This window comes from Rana temporaria, chromosome 6 (assembly GCF_905171775.1).
Source record: "Rana temporaria chromosome 6, aRanTem1.1, whole genome shotgun sequence".
Lineage (NCBI taxonomy): Eukaryota > Metazoa > Chordata > Amphibia > Anura > Ranidae > Rana > Rana temporaria.
The window spans coordinates 137,820,172-137,847,706 of NC_053494.1; the positions used below are offsets into that span (position 1 = coordinate 137,820,172).

The 27,535-nt window shown below is 39.7% G+C and overlaps 1 protein-coding gene across 1 annotated transcript in view; it reads left to right on the forward strand.

The window, feature by feature from the left end:
- Positions 1-27,535, forward strand: part of UNC80 (unc-80 homolog, NALCN channel complex subunit) — a 238,742-nt gene that overhangs the window by 72,835 nt on the left and 138,372 nt on the right. The window contains exons 25-28 of the mRNA XM_040357443.1: positions 6,499-6,632; positions 9,956-10,121; positions 25,008-25,211; positions 25,962-26,059. Coding sequence (XP_040213377.1) covers positions 6,499-6,632; positions 9,956-10,121; positions 25,008-25,211; positions 25,962-26,059 — 602 coding nt within the window. The remainder of the gene's footprint in view (positions 1-6,498; positions 6,633-9,955; positions 10,122-25,007; positions 25,212-25,961; positions 26,060-27,535) is intronic.

Below are 27,535 nucleotides of genomic sequence, written 5' to 3' on the forward strand. Positions count from 1 at the left end.
AGCTGTGTGCTTGGAGTTCAGTTTTAATTACTTACTTCCAACCACCTCATTTGAAATCCATAAATAGTCACCTGTGTAGGTCTGAGTTAATTTTTCTACAAATCAATACTTATATCACCTGGATGGAGAAATAAACTGTTACAAACGTTGTTACTCTTAGAAGAACCAAAACATCTGGATCATACATAAAGAACTAAAAGAGAATGTTGCACGTTTGTGACAAAAATGATGCAATTTTGTTCAAGTTAAAGTGACCATTTTATGGCGGTTATGTTGTCCATGTAATGGCTTTTTATGTTTTTTAATCATGTGTATGTGGGAATATTTGTATTATCAGATGTGCAACCGGATCAAAAATATGAAAAAAAATAGTATAGTCATTTAAAAAAATGCAATTGATTATTATAAATTTGAATCACCATGTTATAGTATATTTTGCAAATTATGCATTTTATATGTTTTTTTTTCTAGAGAAATAATTTGGACTGTTAAATATGGGCAACCTGATGAATAAATCATCTTGCCTTGTTTTATACACTGGTTGCACCTTTCTGACTGATTAACATTGCTTTCTTTTCTAGCTATAGTATATTGCATGCATCTTACATGCTGATTATTATATGGTCTTTGCATGCATCCTATTGAAACATGTTGAGAATTCTGCCTATTTTAATAGTTCCTAATAGTAAAATATCTAAAAGTATTTTTTAAGGGCATACTGCAGAATTGTTAGAATATTCACAATATAGTATATTATATAAAATACATATATAAATAATTGTTACATGCATCATATAGAGAAAGAAGGCAGATCATTAAGACACAACATTTGGGCCATTGCACTTTACTTATGTACTAGGCAAGAGCCAAACACCAGCCATAGAGTAGATAAGGGGCTAGAACATCTGTTAGATTTTGAAGCTGTTTCTGCCCCTGTTGGGGATATTTTTCTCTCTCCTTTTGTCATGTCATCAGTACAAGTAGTGAGGCGATGACTAACAAGTTAAGGCACAAAAAAAAATAACTCCAGCTCTTTTTAGTAGCGTGGAGTGTGACACTCTACTGTCAGGTCACTTCCTGTCCTGGTGGCAGCCTATGTTTTAAGGTGTCACAAGCTGTCACTGGGACAGGAAGTGAGGGCAAACCTTCCCAATGGGAAAATCAAAGCCGGTCATAGAGGGTTTGAATCTCGACCGGTTCAGCAGGGACCAGCCGAGATTCAAACCATGTATAGGACTGACTGTACCCAAGTGGATTGATCTATCGACTTGGGTACAATCAGTCTGACGTATTTTTACATGCAATTATTGCTAGTAGCTATTATAGCCACTAGCAGCAATCACTGTGTTCTCCAGGCTTCCCCCGCCTCCCAATACAATGGCTCCATAGGAGGGATTCCCCATCAACACTGACTGTCGCTCCATCTATGGCCATCTTAACTGTATTAAAACCCGGTAGAGGTACTGGAAGAGGTTCTACCCACAACAGAGATGGAAAAACAAAAGCTGGGCATTGATATGCATTAATAAGAATGGCAGTGACTATTATTAGGATTTAGTAGCCTTAGACAGTGTGGAAACTACCAGGGTCTCAAAGGTCACACTTCTGACAGGACCCTGGCATTCCACCACTGGGGGGGGCAAGATTTGGCACCTCCCCCTGCACCCCAGGTTAGCAGTTCACTATGCAGTGGGGGGGGGGGTGATTAGCAGCTCTGTGGTGCCCACGGCATCTTCCCCTGCCCCTCCGTCTAGCAGGTCACTCTATACAGTGGAGAGGGGAGGGGCCTCTGACCCGGGCAGGTATTGGCTTCAGTGCGATCAATATGTGCAGGTAGAGTAGCCATTGGGTGACCAGGATACTGAATGTACACTGTTATGTGTGTTTGGAGGGTGGTAGGGTACAGAGATTTGCTGGGGTTGAATATGTGATAGGGGGCGGGGGGTTAGAGCTACAGAGATGTGCAAGTGGATACAGAGAAATGTTAGGGGTGTGGGGGGTGCAAAGATGTGCAGTCGCATAAATAGAGGTGCTAGTGGTTACTGAAGCATGCTGGTGGTTACAAAGGCTTGCTGTTGTGTACAATGGTGTGCTAGAGGGACACAGAGGATGCTGGTAGATGCAGAGGTGTGTGGGGCGGTTACGGAGGTGTGGGGAGTGCAGAGATGTGTGGCAGAGTGCAAATTACAAAGGCTTGCCGGGTGTATGGAGGTATACTAGGAGATAAAGAGGATTCTAGAAGGTGCAGAGGTGGTTGAGGGGTGCAGAGGTGTGCTTGGGGGGGCGGGGGTAATATAGGATGCTGGGAGGTGCAGAGGTGTGTGTAGGAGGTTCAGTGATGAGTACAGAGGTGTGCTAGGGGTACAGGGGTTATTTGGGAGGTAGAGATGTGTGGGGGTATGGAAGAGTGCTGAGGGGTACAGAAGCATTCCGGGGGTGTAGAGATGTGCAAAGGGGTATTGCATTATGTGACTTTGTAGAGCTATGCCTATTTTAAATGCTCCACTACTTTGGAAAGGTTGACAACTATGCAGGGAAGGGGGCCCACGTGAAAGGGTCCTACTGCAGGACCATAATAAAGGGCCCGACAAAGGGATCACAGACAGCAATAACAACATCAAAGGTTGTTCTAATCCCTCACCATTCTATCCAAAACAAAACAAAAAGTTTTTGCCTTGTTGGTAATACTTTAATGTTTTCCAGTTCTCTTTCTGATTGTAAACCGTGCATTTTAGTGTTAGAAGTGTTAAGGGAAAGGTGTTATTTCCGGGGTTGGGCACAGATGAAGTTAGGATAAAGGTAACCAGTGCTACATCACCCCCATTTAGGAGCTGTCCAATTTGGCAGCAACCTCCTTAACTTAGCACCAAGTTACCAGTCCTTGTTTATTGCTGTCATACATTCAAACCCTACAGGTTAACAAATTGTTGAAACCCAAGATGTTGACCCAGCAGGCATCTTTTTTACAGCATAGATTTAAAGTGAATGTAAACCCTCAGATATACCCAGCCTCAGATGATACACAGAGATTAAAACACATCTCAAAACATAAGTTTTACATGTATATCTGTTTTCTAGACTCTTTAGAAAGCACATCCTGTTAGAAAATGTTGTTCCTGTTTCAGGAATGAGAGGGGAGTCTGGGCATACACTGTATGAGAGCTGATTGGGGGAAAGGCACCCCCCACATAGGCAGAGGAACAAAGAAACATGCAGAGCTGTGCTGTGAATAGACAAGCTCTCTGCTTATCTGTCTCTAAGTTTCCACCTCAACACTAATTTCCAGCTGCTTTTATCTCCTGTGTCAGAGAGCTTGTCTGAAGTTATCATGCTGATAACAAAGGAACAGAGCAGCAGAAAGACACATGACTTAGGGCCTTGGAGATAGATAAGTAAACACTACAAATATATGTGTCCAGGTCAGATTTCATGAATGAGGTTTACATCTACTTTAATTAAGGAACCTAACACAATGCCATAGGTGACAGCACTATTAGTTTTTTTTTATTTTTATAAGTGGTCTTGTAAGGGGGATATCTGAAGAGCATTATGGCTCTTTCTCATATAGCAAGCCAAAAACAACCCCATGTGGTGCCTAGCATTTATGATCATGCCAAGAAAATGCAAATTTACAAACTCTGGAAGGCCTTATCATAAGAAGGTTGGATTTCAGATGTTTAATTCAAGAATCAACCATAGGACAATGTTATCATTACGTCTTTGTCTTATAAGTAAGGCAGTTTCTCAACATGTTTTAAATTTTCAGGACATATCTGACAGACTGTTCAATTATGGATCCTTATGAGCATCAATTTTTTTACATTTGAGAAAAAAAAATACCCATAATTGCGCAGATATTGTCTTGATGCACACTATATAATGTAAATATATTCGTAAATGTTCAATGTCTGCAATGCCATACTCTTCCCTCATTATTTGTCATCTATTCTAAATTCCACCCTTGACTTTATTTTTTTTATTCTTTCAGGTTGTTTTTTTTGTTCATTTTTTATTTCTCATACCTGCATCCTTTACATCTTTGCCTCCTCATAGTTTCACAGTGAAAAACTGCACTCGGACAAAAGTCTGATGTGTAGCTATAGCACAGCGGTCAACCCAGTGAGCGACCCCTGTGAATCATAAAGCAAGAAAGCAGATGCTGATTTAATCCTCCATGTAGCTGAAATTCTAAGGTCATGTGGAGGCATTAAATCAAATCCGTACATTTAGTAACTGACATCTAATATAATGGTTAGGAAGGGATGACAGAGCAGACATTTCAACCTACCAGAAATCATTCATCATTCAGGTCATGTTCTATATTGTGTTCCAAAAGTGTCTTTATATAGCAAGTTTAAAGCTGAATGTCAGGCACAAAATCTCATTTATATATATGCTTTCATAACCACAAAATAAATAGAAACACTTTGTGCATCAAATGTCTTTGCAAATCCAGTTATTATTTTGTAAAAGTATCAGTGATATCATGACTGTCCTGCACATAGCCTGTGAGGAGCAGTGGAAGGTACCCAACAGGCCCTACCCACCATGGTCTAGCCAACCTACACAAGGAGAGAGAGCGGCAGTGACTTTATTAGTGGTCTTTATTACAGGGAGCTCCTGCACAAAGGCAAAGTTTCACCCTGGATTACTGCACAGATCTGGAAGAAATACATTGAGCACACCAAGATTCAAGTAAGAATGCACAGGCTTCTAGCACATAGGCAATATTCACTTATCCCAGAGTTCAGCCTTGAATACCAATCACTAAATAATAATTGAAATTGGTTCCAGAAAGGAGCAATAATAGCACTTTGTTGTAGATAAGGTTGAAAAATGTTTGAGCTTGTGTCAATAAGGAGCCATTGGCTCAACCACAGCCACTGAGCCAGGGCCGAGCCATGGCTCTGTGTGTGTGAATGGCCGAATGGGAGCGAGCCTGCTCGGGTGCCCCAATTGCAAGCTGCTTGCTCTGGGTGCAATTAGCAGGAGGAAGGGGCCAGGAGGGCTGGTGAGGGACCCAATAAGAGGAGTATTGGGGCTTCTCTGTGCAAAACCGCTACACAGAGTAGGTAAGTATAACAGGTTTGATTTTTTTTCTTTTTTAAAGAGAATTTAATATCACTTTAAGTCTTTTACTTTTGAAAGATTATAATTTCTTTTAAGTTCAGTTTAATCCAGTTTAGGTAGTCTATACGCGGCGGGGTAACGTATCCCATTTACGTTACACCACCGCAGGTTCACAGCATAAGTGCCTGATTCACAAAGCTCTTACCTGTAAACTTGCAGCGGTGTAACGTAAATCCGCTCGGCGCAAGCCCGCCTAATTCAAATGGGGCGGGCACCATTTAAATTAGACGCGTTCCCGCGCCGAAGGTTCTGCGCATGCTCCGTTAGGAAATTTCCCAACGTGCTTTGCGCGAAATTACGGTGCCCCGATGTTTTTCTTGAACGGCGACGTGCGTTACGTCGTTTCGTATTCCCGGACGTCTTACGAAAAAAAAAAAAAGAAATTCAACGCGGGAATGACGGCCATACTTTAACATGGCTGTTCTAAAGATAAGCCATGATAAAGCAGGCCTAACTTTGCGACGGGAAAAACCGACTAGCGACGACGTAAGAGATTGCAACGAACGTGCATACCTTCGTGGATCGGCGTAACTAGTAATTTGCATATTCTACGCCGACCGCAATGGAATCGCCACCTAGACGCCAGCCTAGAATTGCATCCTAAGATCCGACGGTGTAAGTCAATTACACCTGTCGTATCTTGGGGCTATCTATGCGTAACTGATTATATGAATCAGCCGCATAGTTAGGACGGGCGGATCACAGACATACGACGGCGTATCAGGAGATACGCCGTCGTATCTCTTTTGTGAATCTGGCCCATTGCTTATAGGGTTAGCTGAACCTTCTAACATGCTCTTTTTATCAACTTGTACTGCATATTGTTCGTCAGTAAGCATTATGTGATGCCTACGGGATTAAATGTTCACTATAAACTGTGTCTGACTGCACTACTGTGTGCCTTTTTTGAATCAGGCAAGACAATTTCCATGAACATTTATCTTGACACATTACTATAGTGAAAGCTAACCACAACACAGGTCCTTCACTACTTTAGCCCTTTCATTGGAGATTTTGCTGATATCCTGCTGCGTATTTGGCCTACCTATTTATAAAACAAAAATATGATTTTAATCACCATTTACTTAGGTACTAAATTAGAAAACCATGTTAAGTCAAGTTGATTGAAAAAAAATATAAACATTAGCAATACATAATAAAATGAGAAATAGATAAACATTTACCCTAACTTCAGTAAAAAGTTACAAAATTTGGGACTGGCAACCCTGGATCCGAAGCCTAATATATGTTCTTCTTTCTGACCCATGATGACTGATCTCTGGTGTTGGATGTCTGGTTATGTCGGTCTCATGATGGTACATTTTTTAGGCATCCACTGCTCCCCTTACCAAAAATATCAATTTATAGGTTCCGTAAACCCTACAAAGTGCGGCTGTCCTTTTGCTCTGAAGATGTCTGCATGTCAGCTACTCCTGGAGATCACCACTTTCTTAAGGGAAACATTCCCATGCTTGCCCAGGCCTAGGGCTGAGCCTCTTGTGGTATGTCAAATGCAACAACATATTATAATTTGATTTTTTTTTTCAGAAACTTTATAACAACAGTAGAGGAAGACCATTAGAAATAGATCAAATTCAAGTGTTCAATGTAATGTCTAATAGAATACCATTTTGTTAAATTAAGCATAGAAAGTTTTTTATGTTTCATATTATAGAGATTAAATATGATCTAGAAATAATGTAATTTAAGAACTGTTGTTAAGTAACTGATACAAAAAACATCTTTTGGATCAGTTATTGATACATAATAAAGGGAACAACAATAAGAGTCATATCTATATATATTCTATGATTTGAAATTAAATGTTTATTTAACATCATTTAACATACATAAAACTTCAGATAAATGCAGACTTAAAATACATATGTATGAATTGTTTACCTGCAGAAAGATTTTAAAAGAGATGTATGAGATATTTTTTTACTCCACAATCATACTTACCAAAGTGGATGCAACATTGGTCCAAAGCTGCATCTACCTCACCGGCTCTTACACTGAGAACCCCCCCAATCCATCACTGCAGCCCACCACCACACACCATACATCCCCCCTTCGCCGACTCACTTACCCTGTGCTCCTATCTCCAGATGAACCAGCAGGAGATAATAGGGGGCTCCAGTCTCGCAGGATGATGAAGGCAAACACTAGATTGCCAAGCAAGCTGATGCAGGCGATCAAGCCCAGGGATGTCAGCTTGATGAGGTCGGCGGGTAGAAGAGATGTGTTGCTTTTCTCCAGATCCTGGCCAGCCATGGAGACAACAGCTGCTGCTGAAGCAGGATTACCCTGGTCAGTCAGTCGGTCAGTCCTCAACATAATGGCAGCCGTGCGTCTCCCACCCTCCTCCTCTCTCCTCTTCCTAGGCCAAAAGGATCACTTCTCCTTTTGGCCAATTGGGAAATGGTGTCAGAACCCGCTTTGTGACAGCGGCTCGATGAGAGGCTGAGCCAGGTGCCAGTCAAGGCATGTGTGCAGATCCTGACTCCATTGTCATGATCTTGCCAGAGCCTGGACCGGCTCTATGACATCAGCAGACAGTGGACTTCAGCCTGCTGTCTGCTAAAAACGGAGTCACAGGAGTGCAGAATGAACTGCACTCCTGTGATCCATAAGAGGAGTACAGCCAAATGAGCTTTTTTTTTTTTTTTTAACAGAAAGAAACCAAATGAGCTTTGCTTGTATTTCTCCTTTAATTCTGTTCAGCTGGCATTGTGATTTACACAGCTAGTCCACATTTTTTATCAGTCATCACATTGGTAATACGTAGTGCAGTGAGCAGGTAGGTGACACAGGGTAAGTGATACAGGAAGCTCCAAACCTGCAATGAGAAATCATGGCAGCCACCTCAACATGCAGCATAGCAGGGGTTTGTGAAACACGATACTGTATGAACAGAGATACACTTTCTTTGGCAGAGATTTTACATAAATAAAACTATGTTTTCAGCTTTTTGTCCAAATTCTATTTACTGTGTGATACAGAAGAGCTTTAAGAAACCCCTTTGGGTGGAAGGTGGAAGTGAAAGTTCACGTAAACTTTGGAAAAAGAGGTCCTTCAGTTATAATGATCATTCAGTTATTGTTGTAATGGGGAAAATTAGTAATTGAAAATTGTTAATTACCCCTTACATAAGTCCTTTGTTGCCTTTTGATGTTAAAAAGTGATTTTTGAATTCAGGATATATAGCATTGTTCCTGTTGCCTGACTATGACAAGTCAGAATGACATCCAGAACTTCTCCAGCATGTAGATTTTACAATTTCATAGTTATTTTAGCAGGCCTGTCCCTACATTGTGTGCACAACTAAAGGTCTTCTTGTGTGATAGCACAAATGTGCATTTGTGTGTTAAAGAAAGATCTCCGAATGGTTGGATTATTAGACACAATATCCCAAATAAAATTTGTAATATTCACCCTTAGTAGCCACAGCTTTGAAAAAATTCATTCACTAATAAAGCTAAACAAAGGCAGACTTATAACACTGTTTATGACCCTGCATAAGGATCTGGAGACTTGTCGACTTCGCCTGGATCCAGAGATGGACCGGCACAGATATGAAAGGAAAATAAGTTTTGCTGGAATCCTTGATGAAAACGAAGATTCTAAAGACCTCAACATAATGGCAGCCGTGCGTCTCCCACCCTCCTCCTCTCTCCTCTTCCTAGGCCAAAAGGATCACTTCTCCTTTTGGCCAATTGGGAAATGGTGTCAGAACCCGCTTTGTGACAGCGGCTCGATGAGAGGCTGAGCCAGGTGCCAGTCAAGGCATGTGTGCAGATCCTGACTCCATTGTCATGATCTTGCCAGAGCCTGGACCGGCTCTATGACATCAGCAGACAGTGGACTTCAGCCTGCTGTCTGCTAAAAACGGAGTCACAGGAGTGCAGAATGAACTGCACTCCTGTGATCCATAAGAGGAGTACAGCCAAATGAGCTTTTTTTTTTTTTTTTAACAGAAAGAAACCAAATGAGCTTTGCTTGTATTTCTCCTTTAATTCTGTTCAGCTGGCATTGTGATTTACACAGCTAGTCCACATTTTTTATCAGTCATCACATTGGTAATACGTAGTGCAGTGAGCAGGTAGGTGACACAGGGTAAGTGATACAGGAAGCTCCAAACCTGCAATGAGAAATCATGGCAGCCACCTCAACATGCAGCATAGCAGGGGTTTGTGAAACACGATACTGTATGAACAGAGATACACTTTCTTTGGCAGAGATTTTACATAAATAAAACTATGTTTTCAGCTTTTTGTCCAAATTCTATTTACTGTGTGATACAGAAGAGCTTTAAGAAACCCCTTTGGGTGGAAGGTGGAAGTGAAAGTTCACGTAAACTTTGGAAAAAGAGGTCCTTCAGTTATAATGATCATTCAGTTATTGTTGTAATGGGGAAAATTAGTAATTGAAAATTGTTAATTACCCCTTACATAAGTCCTTTGTTGCCTTTTGATGTTAAAAAGTGATTTTTGAATTCAGGATATATAGCATTGTTCCTGTTGCCTGACTATGACAAGTCAGAATGACATCCAGAACTTCTCCAGCATGTAGATTTTACAATTTCATAGTTATTTTAGCAGGCCTGTCCCTACATTGTGTGCACAACTAAAGGTCTTCTTGTGTGATAGCACAAATGTGCATTTGTGTGTTAAAGAAAGATCTCCGAATGGTTGGATTATTAGACACAATATCCCAAATAAAATTTGTAATATTCACCCTTAGTAGCCACAGCTTTGAAAAAATTCATTCACTAATAAAGCTAAACAAAGGCAGACTTATAACACTGTTTATGACCCTGCATAAGGATCTGGAGACTTGTCGACTTCGCCTGGATCCAGAGATGGACCGGCACAGATATGAAAGGAAAATAAGTTTTGCTGGAATCCTTGATGAAAACGAAGATTCTAAAGACTCTCTACACAGTAGCAGCCACACCCTGAAGTCAGACACAGGATATGAAGAAAAGAAAGGTATGGGATATAAGCAACTCATTAAATACAATTATAAGTACACAATGTTTATTGTCTTTCGTCAGTATGATTTTTTTTGTCAATGGTATAATTTAAAGACCTTGCAAATCTGACAAAGCAGGAAGAGACTGCCAAATGCCATAAGTGTTAAATTGGGCTTTATTTAAAAGAGAAGTATGTTTTTTTTTTATTGGCCAATTATACTTACCTTGGTGGATGCACATTGGACCGAGGTTGCATCTGTCCCCCACCACCTCTTCACTGAGAACCGAGCCACCGAACATCTCCGATGGCTCAGTTCTCTCACCTCCCAGAGACGAGAGCTGCTGACTGTCAATAAGCATCTCTCCTGCTCTGCTATTTCACGCTCACTGGAGCGCTGAGCAGTGGAGGGGCAGACTTTTCAGCCTCTCAGAGGCTGAGGCTGCCATCAGTCCAGGCACCTGGCGGATCCAGACTTCAAAATTCGGGATGATGCGGTGCCTGGACTGATTCCAGTGACGTCAACGGAGAGCAGACCACTCTCTGCTGAAAACAGGTCACAGGAGTGCAAAAATAATTGCACTCCTGTGACCCAGAGGAGAAAACCAGCCAAATGAGCTCAGGCTGGACTTATCCTTTATTGTATTTACCTAAATGTCAGGACTTTATTACTATTTAGCTATTAGGCTGATTTACTAAAGGCAAATAGGCTGTTCACTTTGCAAGGGAATTTCACCTTAGCTTGGAGAATGAGGTGAAGCTCTGCTGACTTTTATCATCCAGCCATGTGTAAACAAATATACAGTTTCTTTCAATTTTCCTTGCATGTGAATTAGGTATATTTTCACCACATTTACTAAGCTAAGGGAACATTCCATTGCAAAGTAAACAATCCATTTGCATTTAGTAAACAGTAGGGGGATTTACTAAAAGTGGTACATACAGAATCTGGTGCAGCTGTGATTTAAGGATGGTGTGGTCCTTCTAGGAGGAGACTTTAATGTCCCACTGAATCCGGAGGTGGACACCTCTTCAGGTACCACCGCGTTGCCCTACCGAGCTCTGCATCAAACCAAGTTACAACTTCAGTCTCTTACACTACATGATACATGGCGCACTCCGTTTCCCTCGACCAAAGACTACACTTTTTACTCAGCCCCGTTTCAAAAGTACTCCCGTATAGATTATTTTTTTCTCCCTCAACCTGACAATAGCGTTGACAATAAAACCTAGATTATGATTGGTTACTATGCACAGCTGTACCAGATTCTGGGTGTACCAGTTTTACTAAATCTATCCTAATGTCTCTAACCACCCTCTTATTCTGGGCCATGAACATGCTGTGTAAATTACAAAAAATACAAAGTCGACTAATTTTAAGTACTTTTAATTATGTGAAACAAAACAATAGCATGGGTCAATTATGGGTAATTAAAAAAACTTACTTCCTAATTTGTCTCATATAAATATACCATATGCAATAAACAGTGGGAAAAAAAATGTAAAAAAAATGCTTTGATATACAAGTGCTTTAGATTATAAGCATGTTTCTGGAACGAATTATGCTCGCAATCCAAGGTTTTACTGTACTATGAAAAATAGCAGCTATTAGAGCCAAGGAAACAGTAATGTATTAAACCAGGAACTATTTCATGCAACGTGAAACTTAAAGTAACTTTGTCACCAGGTCTTTTTTGGAGATACATGACCAGGTCATCAATGTGTCCAAATAAAGTATTACTTTATTTAATTTACAACCATTAGAAAAGTAAAGCGGCACTAAACCCTCCTGTCCTTTACAGATAAGAAAGCTGGCATCTTACTGTTTGGTGTGCAGTTGTGATGGTGGTGCACATATGATCAGTTATGACACTAGCTATTTGATGGCTTAAATTGGATTGGCTTGGTTGGGAGCTCTAGCAGCTGTGACAGTTATCTTTCACCGCAAGGCTTAAGTAAACAGTTAGATCAGTGAGTTTAGTTCCGCTTAAATAGGAATTGGACAGTTTGGGAGTGTCGAATCCTAACTGCCAGTTTTCTCTACACTACATTACCACTTCATGCAAAGCTCCCCACTAAAACTGATAGCGAGAGCCATTTGCACATAGTTAATAGTAAGGAAAGTTTTGTCACAATGCAGCCCTGAAAGTTATGAAACAACTGCCCTTTGCTGTCAGAACTTCATGTTAAAAAAAACATTACTTGTGGCCCGTACACACGATCCAAAAATCGGACAAAAATCCCGCTTTCGAAGTGATTGTACGATAATTGGATTTTTAGTACCGAGCTTTCGAGAGTTCATCCGATATCATCTGATCAAACAAGCATGAAATTTTTTCTCGTATGATACTAAATCGTCGATTTTAGTTTAATCAGTACAGTTGTCGTCTGAAAGTACAATACAAATACATTACAACACATGACATCACTTCCGATTTTTTATTCTGTCGTACGAGAGTTTTCGTAACTTTACTAACCTTTTCATTTTCGATATGTGACTAGCTCGCAATAAAAAAAACGGAGGATCTGTCGTCTGATTTTTTATCGTGTGTACGAGCCATTTGCTCATAACTGTAAGGAACGTTTTCTATCATATAGCTCTGTGAAAAGATAATAATTATTAATACCTCTGCGCTAACACTACCAATTGTCTCTAAGTTCAAATTATTGGGTGTTGCTCACATACATTTACGTTTCCGCACGTAAATGCAATGGTTCTAACTAATTATGCGGCACTCCCTTATATGTTATATGAAAATATATATATACATTATTATTTTTTGGTATAAGTGATGTATACAGTTAGGTCCATATATATTTAGACACAGGCACAATTTTCATACTTTTGTATGCCACCAGAATAAAAATTAAAATTAAAAGTGCAGACTTTCAGCTTTAATTCGAGGGGTTGATCAAAGGATTTGTTTCATTTTTAAAGCCTTACAATGACCTGTTTAACTTGTATGGACAGCTCCTTTGAATGCATGATATAGGTTCACAGTAATAGATTCCAAATGCAAATAACACAATTAGAATAAACTACAGACCTTTTACTTGCTTAATTGATGAAGAAATAATGAAGTGACCAACACCTAGCCATGAAACAGCTTTTAAATTCAGTTGTCCATTTACTTTTGGTCCCTTGAAAAGGGGGGGGGGGTGGCTGGCTATTCTTTAGACCTGTAATTCCTAAACCCTTCCCAGTTCCCACGATTTTAATGTACATACCTTCAAATTAAACCTGTGAGTGTGCACTTTCAGACCATATGTGTTATATAACTATAGCTTTAATGGGTTTTGGTATATACCTGAACAAAATCTAAAATTGTGCCTGAGATGTTAAAAAAAAAATTGTGCCTGAGTCCAAATATATACAGACCGTATACATTTTTTCATGTAACATATAAGGGAGCTCCGCATGATTAGTTATACCCATATCATGCAGCTCTGAAAGCTCTGGAGAGGGTCTATTCTTTTAAAGCAGTACTAAACCTATTGATTTAAGTGTCTCCCAAAGGTTAACATTCAAGGCATGCTGTGAATCATAACTGTCACATTAGATGTGCTCTCAACTTAATTGTCAAACCATCAAATGGTGCCATAACCAATCATAACCAATCACAAGTGCAGTACCATGGCAACTGCAGGTCAAACAGAAGGTAAGATGGTAGCTTCCTTAGTTGTAAAGGGAATGAGGGTTTAGTTCCACTAAATTTGCAAGGGTTGTAAACAGAAAAAGTAATGTATTATTTGGGTTTTATTACTAATATTGGTTACAGGGGTTTAAGTGTCACCACTTAAAAGAGTGGTTTAAGTGCAATTGTCTATGAGCCCTCATTCACACCAGTCCGGCTTTGAAGTTGCGCTACCTCAGCACAATTTCAAAAGCTTCAGATTAGTGCAATTTTCACCTACGCTTTCATTGCAGCTTGTGACTTTGTTTAACAGAAGTCTTGAAATCGAGAAAAAAAAGTAGTGCAGGGACATGAGTTGCGACAATTTGAATGGTTCCATTACCGATGATGTGGTGCGATTTGTCATGCAATTTGTAACTGTGAAATCACATGACAAATCGCCCCAGTGTGAACAAGGGCTAACATTGGATTTGACAGATCCCTGAATAAGCTACACAGATGTACAGCTTATAATGCCATCGATATCATTTGAGGGTATTAAGTGCTAATGGCAGGGATTGATATTGATACAAAACTGTGCTAATGATCATTTTCAGCTGCTATTTAGCATTATTTGCAGTTATTTAAGCTCAAACTACCTATCTCACTGTATATGTTCAAGGGGAATAACATTTACAAGATTGGACAGTTTAATGTTTTAAAATGATATAATGCTTACTGCTATGCCAAAAGGCTTCTCACAAACTCCATTGCTTGTAAAATTGATTGACTTAATTTTCAACCTCTCTGGCCTCCAAATTTAATCTAGTTATATCAATTATCTTAAGTCTTCTCTTTCTACTTAAAACAACCCATCTAACTCAATATTATTAATGAATTTAAATGCTACGAATGAATCATGCCAGAAATGTTTAACAGTGGAGGTCAGAGTACGTAAAAATTATATATAAGTATGTTTTTGTGCCACTTTTTGTGAATTTTAGGTGAGTGGTGTCATTTTATTTTTTCTCCTGTGGTGCTGTCTTTAATCAAGCCCCATTTTTGAATTTTCTTTCTTTTTAAAGTTTGTATATCATATTGCAGAACATGTGATGGAGGCTGGCTTTGTAAACTATTTATACTTTACTGCTTTTGTGGAGGAATGGATTTTGGAGGCTTAAAAAATGCCTAAAAAAGTGAAAAATTAGTAGGTAATTTTTAGAATGATAAGCCTTCATTATCCCTTCACTAATGAAAAATGTAACCATTTACTAAGCAGCTGACAATTACATGCAATGTTTATACAACACAACTTGGCTTCCTTTCATCAAATTCCTTCACGCAATTAATTTTTAAATGTTATAACCTGTATGCCTTTATTGAGTCATATCACATTTAAGTTGGCCCAGCATTACGATGGATTAATGCACTTGTAAGGGCTTACTCTAACATTCAAAGATGTTTCTAACTATTTACAGACTTTAACAGAAATTAAGATATTTGACATTTTATATAAGGATAGTAAAAAAAAAGAATGGCAGTTCTTTATTTTTTTCAATCAGGGACCTTTCATAGTGGCTAACTGCTTATTCTTCTTGCCTGAGATTTAATCCTACCTTTTCTGCTTGTGTTTCCCATCACAATCCAAAATATCCTGATAATTTTATTGGCCTTTGTGTGTGTGTGTGCAGGTATAGTGGGACATTAGGTTCAGGCAGGGCTCAAGTCCTGCGGGAACGCGTGGGAATGGAGTTCCTGCACTTTTTTCACAGCAGGAACACAGTTCCCTTTGCAGGACTAGAGCAGCCGAGAGCAGCCGAGCCGCCCGAGCCAATCCTTCACTAAGCGGCGATGCCCAGCTCAAGTCACTGTCAGGGGCAGGCGAACCTTAGTCATCCTTTATGTTACTGGCCGCTTCCTGTATATGGATTCATCAGGTAGTGTGCCGGTATTCAGTCACTTCCTCGATGCCGCAATGTCTCCTGGGAGCTTTTGTCATTGTTCCCAGGAGACATTGCGGAGGTCTGCCGCGAGTTATCGCAGGATTTAGAAAGAACTTGCTTTAGAAAAAACATGTGGTTTAGTAATTATGCATATGAGCGTATCATTTTTTCTTTTTTTTGGTGGGGGAGTGGATCTTGGGTGGGAGTTCCCACACTTTTTTTCCCAGGACTTGACCCCTGGGTTCAGGGCTCCCATATAATATCCAACATTTCGGAAAATACTGGCTGCCTGGAAATATTTTCTTAATCTCAGACCTGGAGAATTAATGCAACAAGGTGACTCAGATCTAATATGCATACTCTTGGCATGTCATTGACTAGGAAAGCATTCAGGGTCAGCATGACAAGTAGGAAAGTAGTGCTTTCAGAAGGAGTTTTGCAATAAAAAAAAAACAACCTTTTTTTCATGCCATGTACCCTGTGCTGTGTAATTATTATATCAGTACTGTAGCAATTGTGTAGCTGCTGTCCCAAAATACACCAACCTTAAAGAAGTAAACTTGTGCTGAGGGCATAATATGATTTGTCATTGCTTGATCTTTAGCTAAAAATAATTGTTGTCCTAAGCCCCATACACACTATCAGTTTTCCTGCAGGTTTTTCTCTTCGGGTTTACCAAAACCATGTAGTGCAAGGGCCTACCTGATTGCATACAAATTGAAACTCTTATGCCACGTACACACGACCATTTTTCGGGTTCTAAAAAATGACGTTTTTAAGGGTCTAGAAAAAACAAAGTTTTTTTCAACCCGATCATTAAAACGGCCATGGCAATGTTCGAAAAAAAAAAATTGCCCATTTTTTAGAACCCGAAAAAATGCTCTGAAGCCCACACACGATCGGTTTTAATGACAAAAAAAAACGTCATTTTTTAGAACCCGAAAAACAGTCGTGTGTACGTGGCATTAAGGTTTGACCTCATATTAGATGGTTTTGGTAAACCTGAAGAGAAAAACCTGCAGGAAAACTGATAGTGTGTATGGGGCTTTACTGTCTCTGGCCTCAATGTTTTCCAAGACACTGACCTGGAACAAGCATGCAGATTGAAAAAGTGAGAGTGAAGTCAAAAGTCTTAAATCACATACTTGCTCCCAAATAACGCAGAATGTACTGAAGCCATTGGACTAGTCAGTGAACTAGAATTTTGGATAAGCTAGTAGTTGCAGACTCTTTATATACTCAGTACACGTTTCCTTTGAAGTGAATGTGTGCTTTGCCCATGCAGGTAATGGTAATGCCATCCTTGCAAGACAAAACCAGAGAAAATTCCCAGCTCAATTTACCAACCAGTCTGCTTACCAACCGAATTTACCTGTCTAACATTATGCGTTAAACACAGGGGTTTAGTTAGCACACATTTGCAAACGCATGCATAATTTGCAGTGCCCCTTCAAGGCACCCTGTATTACCTGCAGTCCTAATCCTTTTATATTTATGAGAGTCTTCAACAGTGGGAGCACATGCATTCTAATGGATAGATAGAGGGCAGGTGGGCCTGGAGGTAGCCAGGTCCTCCTTAAAGGCACAGGGGCACACTAAACACCCAGCGCATAACACAATGGCAGCAAAGGTGTCCAGTGTGTCCACTCACCACTGTGCTGGGTGTCCAGTGTGTCCATGTGCCTTTAAGGAGAGTTGGTGAGTTGAGCTGGGAATTTTCTCTGGTTTTGCCTTCCACGTGCTCCTTTCTATGAAGGCCTGTTATAGATTTATTTGTTAATGGTAATGCCATCCTTCACTATGTTTCCCTCATACTGGCTGGTCTGTTCAGACACCAAGAGTGAAGACAATCTTGTGTCAGCTCTGAACACAAGAACAAATAGTGTGCTGGATTCAGATTTTTTAAGAGTCACTGAAATTGGCACTGGGTACACTGGCTCTGGTTTGGCAGCACTCCACAATATGGAAACCCACAGTTGTAACTCCACATACATACAATCCAATGAGAGCACCAAACAAAAGTCCAAGAGTCCAAGGTAAATTAATTATAAAATTGATTCAAAGCATAATTAATTCAATGTTCGGGGGCCAAACACACTCTCTCTTAAATAAAAAAATAAACAAAGCATATCCCTCTATAGTGTGTACAAGTCTCAATCCAAAGCACTTACTGTGTTTCCTACCTGCTCTTTCCTCACTCTGCTATCTGCTAGACATGTGCACACTGAAATATTTAGTTTCGGAATTTCGTTTTTGTCCGAAAAATGTATATATTTAGTTACTCCCGAAATTTGTTCTTTATTTATTTTGTTTAGTTAAAAAAGGCATTCGTCCGAAAATCCGAATTAAGGTCGAATCTGTCATTGAAAGCTTATGGTGTCAGTCGAATGCAGCTAAACTGTACGACGCCGCAGTCGTACATTTCCGGTCAAATGTGCCCCGATGAAGAGGGCATACCTGGAATTATCAGGGTTTTTACAGGGAGGGAGGAAAAGATGAGTATATGCTTTTAGAACAACGAAATATCAATTCTGGCTTGAATTATGCTTGTAAAACTGGTCATGAGGGAAATACTATCATATTGAATCTATAGTTTCATACTTTTTATTTATTAAGTTATGGCCCACAGGTAGAATTGATATAGAAACGCTGGTACATTTCTAAACAAACTCAGCTGACTTTTCTATTTTCAGAAGTAATAGCCAATCAGCAGTCAGCAGAGCATCCTAAACTGCTGTAAGTGATATTATTTGTTTGGGCTGAACCTGGAAGCAATCAACTCTGAGCACTTCTGGGTTCAGTATTGTAGCAGCAGCTTCCAGGTAAGCAGCAGATCAGGATTTTGTAGACGTATTAGAGGTGTAATTCCCTGATGTTTTTGTAAAAGGTATCTGTCTCACATAACAGTCATATAAGCTTCCTCTGTAACCAGAGCTTACCACCTCCAAAACCTTAACAGATGCTTTCATGTCTTTATCTTGGCAGATTCCATTGTTAACAGTAAAACTGGAAGATAGATTATTTCACATATCTTAATTTCTGAGGTTTAAATGACTAAAAACAATTATATCAAAGTCTGGTTCACATAAAATATTTTGTATTTATTCAACTATTTATTACAATTAATATATGAGTTGTGGTTGAATAAAATGATTACAGTTTATATGAAAGGTTTGTGCTGTGCAGATAATATTTCCCAATAAATGCCCATGTTATCCAGTCACAGTTTGGTGGAAGGAAAACAATTGTATAAATGGCAATGTGATGTACTGTGCGTGTGTTTGTTTTTATTTATTAAGAAGGAGAACCAATTCAAATGCTTTATTTGATGACCTCACACTAACACAAAAACCTATGCTTTTATATAATAATGCAATCTATCATCTTAAAGAACTCTAGTCAGTTACTAAGACCACCAGAAAATATGTTTTCAATTGTTTAATAAGCAAAAAATTTAGGTATTAGAATATGTCTTATATTTTATATACCTGGATGTATGTTCCATCACTCTACACACATTAGAAATAATCTTTTAAAGCAAACCTGTGGCCAAAGCAAATTAACAAAATTACCAGCTGTAGGTGTATGACCGCCTACTAGGTTTTACCACCTTTTCGTCACGCAAAACCAAAACACTTTAGCTGTGCATAGCAATATTTTTTTTTTTAAGGGGGAATGCCGTGGACTCTGATGTAAAGGGGATTTTTGCTCACCTAAGCCGGCGCTTACATCAGAGTTCCCAGCATCCTCCCTTAAATCAGGGTTCCCAAAGCCCCCTTACAGCAAAGCCTGCAGAGCACCCCTTGCATCTCAGTTCCCCTTGCCTTAGTGTACTCACTTGCTTGGAGGAAAGAGAGAAAGGGGAGGAAGGGAGGTGGGGGATTTCCATTAAAGATAGTGAATGGTAAGCTCACTTGCCCGAGGGTGGAGGCTCAGGCATCAGCACCTTTCATCCATGATGTATTTGCTGGCTGCTGGGCTTCAAATTTCCCACCCACACCCCAATCCATGGTGTGTTGTTCCTCAGAAAACAGACATTTGAAGACAGACACAGAGGGTTAGAGACAGGAGAAGGGGGAACAGATTGAACTGTCTCTCCTTTCCCATCCATGCAGGGGGGAACTGTGTGGGCTCTGGTCAGTGTGAAAAAAAGTGTCACAGACACTCATAGACCAGTGTTTCTCAATTCCAGTCCTCCAGGGCCCAACATGTCATTATTTTGCACAGGTGATTTGATCAGTTTCACTGCCTTAGTAACTACCACAGCTGTTTCATTTGAGGGAAATCCTGAAAACATGACCTGTTGGGGTGCCTTGAGGACTGGAGTTGAGAAACACAGGCTTAGACAACTGCAACCAGCTCTCTGGATGGTTGGGCTACCTTTCTAGTGGGCGGTGAGTAAAGCCTTTCCTCTCATAAAGGGTGTGTGTTGGATAGTGTAACCCTGGCCAAGCTCTGTGCTTATTCCTGCTGGCCGCTTCTGAGTCTGTAGTGATGTAGCGGCCAGCGGAAGAAACCACAGTGCTTATTAGAGGACCAAGTATCTGACACACCTAGAAGTATCAAATACCATGGGCAGCTGGAGCTCCTAAAAAGAGCAAAAATTTTACTCAAGGTAAGTATTACATCTTTTTTTTTTTATAGAGTGCCTGTCTTTACAGCAACAATATTATCAGGAGCGAGGAACTCGAGTTTTTATTTTTCCAAAAGCATAAAGCTAGGAAATAAATAAATAAAATATAAAGCTGACTGGGGTTTTACCTGCTTCCTGCCCTATTGAAAGCTTAAAAAATGTATGGCTAGAGACAACCTTTAATCTCTCAGTGTATGGATTTATTTTACAGTGTAATATGAAATTTACTATCTGAAGTATTGAATTTTTGTGGCTAGACAGAGAACGTCCCAGGCGTTCTATTTCTGAACATTAAACCCACTAATTTTCAGACAATAGGAAATTGCTGTAAAGCACTATGATCAGATTTTCTTTATCGGCTTACTTCCACAGCTTGCAGACAAAATTACGTTTTCAGCAAAGCCAAAGGTATACATAACATTGTATCTTTACCACATTTTCTATCAGCTTTGCTTAAAATTGAAGTTGCAAATAGCTACTACGTAAAATCTTTTGGGTGAAGAAAATTTTAATCAGGTTATGCCCTCCTTTTACAAATTACTGGCAGCCATCCAGTAGTAATTTATGAACTGGGCAGTGTCAGTTCTGTTGCCTTGAATTGCATTATACGTTGTATTCTTATAACAAGGACCTGTGTTGATGGACATTCAGAATGACTAACAGGTGCATTTGACTGATTTTCAAGTGGGTTTTGCATTCCTATAGACTTGTGTGAGACTGCAACCCAACTTGAATGGAACAAAAGCCCCAGAACACAGGCCCCCACCTCATTCAAGTGAATGGAAAGATAATATTTTTTTTAAATTTACACCAATACACTATACAAGATGGGGACTTTAAAGGTACTAGAAACCCCCTCCGAATAAGTGTGAAAGCATGAATGAAATGTAAATGAAAAGAATGAAAGGTAAAAAGGTATGTATTACAAAAAAGATAAAAAAGATACAAAAGAGTGATGATTCCAATACATGATGTCAAAACCATAACAGACACCCTTGAAGGTAGAGTTTCTATCCTGCATTTAGTATCGTATATGTATATCAAATAGTGATGTAAATTCAAGATCCAATGAGAGTTACAGCAGGTGGTGAAAACTCATCCCGTACCGATGTGTTTCGTCTGTTTTGGCTTCTTCATAGGGTTCAGTGGATATGTGTGGTTTGGAAAAACTGAAAAAAATAAAATATATACATAATATAGAATACCATGAATGTTGAGCACTTATAATTTACTTTCTTTATTATTCACTAACTGACAATTTATATGAGAACAAAACATCTAGATAGAGAGTTGCATGTACTCCCCACTCCGATGCCGGTCAAAAATGTTCAGTTGCAAACAGATGGGCGAGACCAAAAATCGGCGGCAACTTTGTTTCATTAGCAAAAATTTGGGGCTTTCTACCAACCGAGTCTACATTTCCTGGTGTCTGCTGCCTACTTTTTGGGGTTGTCTGCAGTCGGGGGTTGAGGCCATTTTCAGTCTCGCCTACCTGTTTGCATCTGCACATTTTTGACTGACATCGGAGTGGGGAGTACATGCATCTCTCTCGATATTGCTAGATGTTTTGTTCTCATATAAATTGGGAGTTAGTTCATAATAAAGACAGTAAATTATAAGTGCTCAACCCTTTGCCAATACAGGCGAAACGTGTTGGCAGGGGACAAGTTTTCATCCCCTGCTGTAACTCTCATTGGATCTTAAATTTACATGACTATTTGCTATACATATACAATATTACATGCGGGATAGAAACTCTACCTTTAGGGGTGTCTGTTATGGTTTTGACATCATGTGTGGGAACACTCACTCATGCTTTTAGGGGTTAGACCCCTATAATGTCTTTTGTATCTTTTTTATGTTTTTTGTGATAAATACTTTTTTACCTTTCTTTATGCTTTGACTCTCATTCTGATTTTCTTTATAATTTTTTCTTAATTTCTAAATTTCTGGATGAAGTATGGAACAGTTAGTCCCATTGTCAAGTTTTTATTGTTGTCTTTGTCCCTATTAGGTAGATTCACCTCCCTATTTGTTCTAATTTTCTTTGTCACCGAGATAGGAAATGTTATCAGATCAAGAAATGAGGGCTAATCTTCCAATGGAAACACCTGTTCTGGTGACAACTGTATAAGAAGAGAATTTGAAAGACTCAAAACCTAGCAACAAGAATCTCTTAAAATCAATTTCCAATTACATGTAATGCCTTGTACACACGACCGGTTTTCACAATGAGAAAACTGCCATTTTTTATATTGGTCGTGAAAACTGGTCGTGTGTATGCTCCCTAGCAGTTTTCTCATCTCACTGCCCGCAAAAAAATTGAAACCAGCTCTCTTTTTTCTCGTCGTGTTTCCTGTCAGTCTTTTTCTCATCATGAAAAACGGTTGTGTGTATTCTTTTCCAAGGGGAAAAAACACGCATGCAACATGCATGCTCAGAATCAAGTATGCAGCCCAAAAGCAGCCCAAAGGGTGGCACCATTTGAAAGGAACTTCCCCTTTATAGTCCCGTCGTACGTGTGGTACGTCAGCGCGCTTTGGTCAAACTTTTTGCCATGAATGTGTGTATGCAAGTCATGCTGGAGAGGAATCACGTCGGGAAAAACTTCGTTTTTTTTCCTGCCGAGTAAATGGTCGTGTGTACGAGGCATAAGATACAATCTTATTAGAATAGGTCATTTCTTGATTATTTATCTCCATGGTGTATTAAATACGCGTAATTACTTGTTAAATACACTATATTACCAAAAGTATTGGACATCTGCCTTTATATGCACAGGAACTTTAATGGCATCCCAGTCTTAGTCCATAGGGTTCAATATTTAGTTGGCCCACCCTATAACAGCTTCAACTCTTCTGGGAAGGCTGTCCACAAGGTTTAGGAGTGTGTCTATGGGAATGTTAACCATTCTTCCAGAAGCGCATTTGTGATGTCAGGCTCCATAACAGACACCCCTGAAGGTAGAGTTTCTATCCCTTGTGGACAGCCTTACCAGTTAAGTTGAAGCTGTTATAGCTGCAAAGGGTGGGCCAACTCAATATTGAACCATATGGACTGGGATGCCATTAAAGTTCATGTGAGTGTAAAGGCACGTGTCCCAATAATTTTGGTAATATAGTGTATATACCGACTGACATGTTCAGATATTGTTTTTCAAAGCTTGACGCGTTTCCTGGAATATAGCCACTTATTCAGGAGCTATAAATGGAATAGATAAACAACTCTAGGTATAAAAGTACATAAAATTACAGCATGTTCATATGGTATATCATTTATAACAGTACTTTTGTGCAAATCACACAGCATTTGTAGTTACCAGAATATGAATCAAACAAGGGGAGAAACGACTAGAGGCCCAAGCAGGGGAGACCAAATCAGAAGGCATCTTATACCCACCAGTGCGATCCAGTTATGACCTACTGACCTGTGTGGGGCTTTCTTGTACGTGTGATAATTTGGGTGGGCTCCTGCCCTCTGATTTGGCCTCCCCTGCTTGGGCCTCTGTTTTTTTCTCCCCTTGTTTCTATTCTAATCTATTCTAGTCTGATTTTATCTTGCATGAAATTGGAAATTGGTTTTAAGAGATTTGTGTTGTATAAATAAACTTTATTTAATTTTAATTGTAAGTCTTGTTGTGCCTTGAAAGTCCCATCATGTCAAATAGGTTTTGAGTCTTTCAATATACTAGGGATGTGGCATGTATAGGCCAAATTCCTCCATTTTGTATAAGAAGAGAATTCCCCTCACTTTAAGGAGATTTCCTCTTACTTCTTGTTGTGTCTCTGGGACAGGAAATGAAAATAAATCTTTACAGTGACACATAGACAGCAAAGAATAATCTGACAGTGGTTTTGAGCATTGTTCACTCAATCCAAAACTAAAAAAGCTTTGCCTATACGTACACTTTAAGGAATTCAATGATAGATTGTGCTTGTGGCTTTGAATCCAATCATACACTGTTAGTTATACAAAATTTCATACAAATGTATTGTGCAAGGTTCTCAATTTATATTTTTATATTACTAATTAAAACCTGGTAAACATATTTAAAGGAATAATTTAATTAAAGTGGATGTAAACCCTCCATACACCCAGTGAAGTGAACAGCCTCAGATGATACACAGGGATGAACCAAATCTCCCTACATAGGTTTTACATGTATATCTGCTGTCTTCACATGTATATACTGTTTAGAATGTTCAGATCGTGTTAGGAAATTTTCTCTTCCTGGTTAACACAGAGAGTGTTGTCTGGGCATACAGCCAAGATAGCTAACATTGCTGATTGGAGGAAAGGCACACACACCCTCTCATCCTAGGCAGAGACTCTCAGAGGTGTCTTATAACAGGGCCAGCTCCCTGCTAATCTATTTTAGCAACCTCCCCTGACAGAAATGTCAGGCTACTTTTATTTGATGTGTCCGAGAATTCGTCAGGAGTTATCAGGCTGATAACAGAGGTTCAAGACAGAGCTACGGGACTTAGCTCTCTGAAGAAAGATAACAAACTACTGCAGATATACTGTATGTGCCCAGCTCAAATTTCATGAATTGGGTTTACATCCACTTTAAGCTTTTCCTGCTGGCTGTCATTAGTTCTGAGTTTGAATAAAGGACTACTATGAATTTGTGTAAAAGAAAGCAATCTAGTAAGATGTGTTCACAAACAATCAGAGAAGAGGGAACAATTCCTCTTGTGTTCTTTCAATGCAGTTACCAGCAGGAAGATCAGGATAGGAGGCTCCCGCCTGCTCCAGATAAAAGGAACCCGCAGTTTCCGGGTGAAGAAAGGGGGCTCCCTGTCCAGCATTCGCCGGGCCGGCAGCCTAAAGAGCACCAAACTTACACGGCAGGACTCAGGGTCCGAGAATGAGGACATCCAGCTGTCACAGAGCAGGGACACTGTAACTGACATAGGTAAAGCTTTCTAAGGGGAGGTATGGTAGACAGGACTACACATAGGTAGCTTTAAAAAAACAAATTAAGGTAAATAAAGTTCCTTGAATGATCAAAGTAATAGAAAATGCTGCAACTTTCCCTTGTGGTACCATTGTATCAAGACCAAGGAATATTAAAAAATTTGGCATAAAAAAATAGATGTATAAGAACCACTATAAGAACCACGATATAAAAATCACTATTTGAGATTGCACCCAACAAATAATCGTTTTATTTACCTCCATTATAAGTGATGTTATTCAACATTTTATCTATACAAGTCCATATAACACAGCACATGATAAAATCAAATAAATATTTTTTATTGGACACAAATGCCTCACATATACGTAGTAACATAAAATAATATATAGGCAACAGTGTCTTTTCATTGCAGCAGAGTATTTTTTATAATACTATAATACTTAACAAAGTATTCTTGGCAACAGTATTCTTTGCAGACTAATTGTGTGGTCTGCAGCATCTCCAAGATGCAGGGAATTCGTTCTCCACTTTTTGTCCCATCCCTTTGAAAAAAGGGGATGTGCCAATAGATGTGCTTGTCTTTGCCACCCCAACTAGTGAATAGAGGGGGAGGGAGTTGGGTAGATGTGCTGTGTTGCTTTGTTGTGAAATCACCTGTGCATGGCTGAGCTGATTCATCTGTACCCCAGTGATATATTTGGGTTTTATAAACTTTTGGCATATTTAATGTTTGTTTCTGAGAAGAAGGGAGCCCTTGGAGCACTAGTGAACCCAGTATTGAACCAGATGGAGGCAACATTGGCAGTGAAGAAAGTTATCATCGTAACATGTCTTGGTTGCACGTAAGTAGTGAAAAGTAAAGCACAGGTCTAAAAAAGAAAAACATGAATGTATAAGAAAACTAGACCATACACAATGTTGATTACCTCACTGAACCAATAACGCTGGCGGCTCCCCTGCCCCTCTCCATAAGCACTGGAGTCACATTAGCTAAACGAGGGAGAGAAACTGAGTGAATGTTGCTTCATTATGTAAAACTATAAGTTTAGTTTTTTACATTTTAGAATGGGGTGCCTCGAGATTGTGTAGAATATTAAAAGGGTGCCGCGACTAAAAAAAAAGTTGCGAAGCACTGTCTTATACTTTAAGGTCTATCTAAAGCTAGGCTTTAAGTTTTGATTTGAGTTAGAACGAGTTGGGAAGGGATAATGATAATGATGAGATTGAAAGAAAAAAATATTATATAAAATATTGAATACAGAAATAAAGGGGAAATAAGGACTTCCAGTGACAATGGTCTAATGCCATGTACACGCGAGCAGTTTTCCCTTCGGAAAAAAAACTGATGGTTTTCCAGACTAAATTCCTCTCAAGCCTGCCTTGCATACACACGGTCACACAAGTCCGGTGAACTTTTGACTGCCAAGAACACGGTGACGTAAAAAGCCTTGTTCACACGTCCGGTTTTCCCGACGGGTAAACTGCCCAAAAAACGCCAGACAAAAAAAGAGAACCAGTTCTCTTTTTTCCCACCGGGAAAACAGGCAGACTTTTGCCCGGCGGTTTTTGGCAGTTTTCCTATGGGAAAAATAGCGATGGAGCATACACATGGCTCATAAACATTCCTGTTGGGAAAACCTCTCGTGTGTACGGGTGAAAGACTGACCGAGCCGATTCTCGGGTTTCCCAGCTGTAAAAAGTCTGCCGGGAAACCCGGTCTCGTGTACGAGGCAAAAGACTACGACGAGCCGACAAAATTAAGTTCTATGCTTCCAAGCATGCGTCAAAATGTTTCCGAGCATCCTGCTCTCTTTTTATCTCCGGCAGTTTTCCTGTGGGAAAAACTCAGATGGAGCATACACACGGTCGGGATTTCCGACGAAAAGATCTCATCGCAGTTTTTCCGACAGGGAAAACAGGTCGTGTGTACGGAGCATAAGAGGGACGTTCCCTCATTTTGTCATTTGTAAGAATTCCCGTCACTTCTGGTCATATCGACCAGGAAGTAAGCAGGAATCTCACCAATATAACAGCAGTATGTTGTTTTAACAATCCCTGATCTATCCATAACTTAAAAAAAGTGTTGGCTTCACATATAATTTAACCCTTGCAATGTAGAGAACTCAGACTAACTGCTCAGTATTTCGAACATTCTGCAGTGCAATGATTTACTGCAATTCCTTTTGTCAATAATCTGCTGATCTGGTAATTCCTTTGTGAGCAGAGGGAGAGATCCCCATACACACCCACCGCAAGCTGTTTTGCCATGGAAGATTGAATCTGATTGGCACGTTATTAAGTAGTTACTAAGCACAATA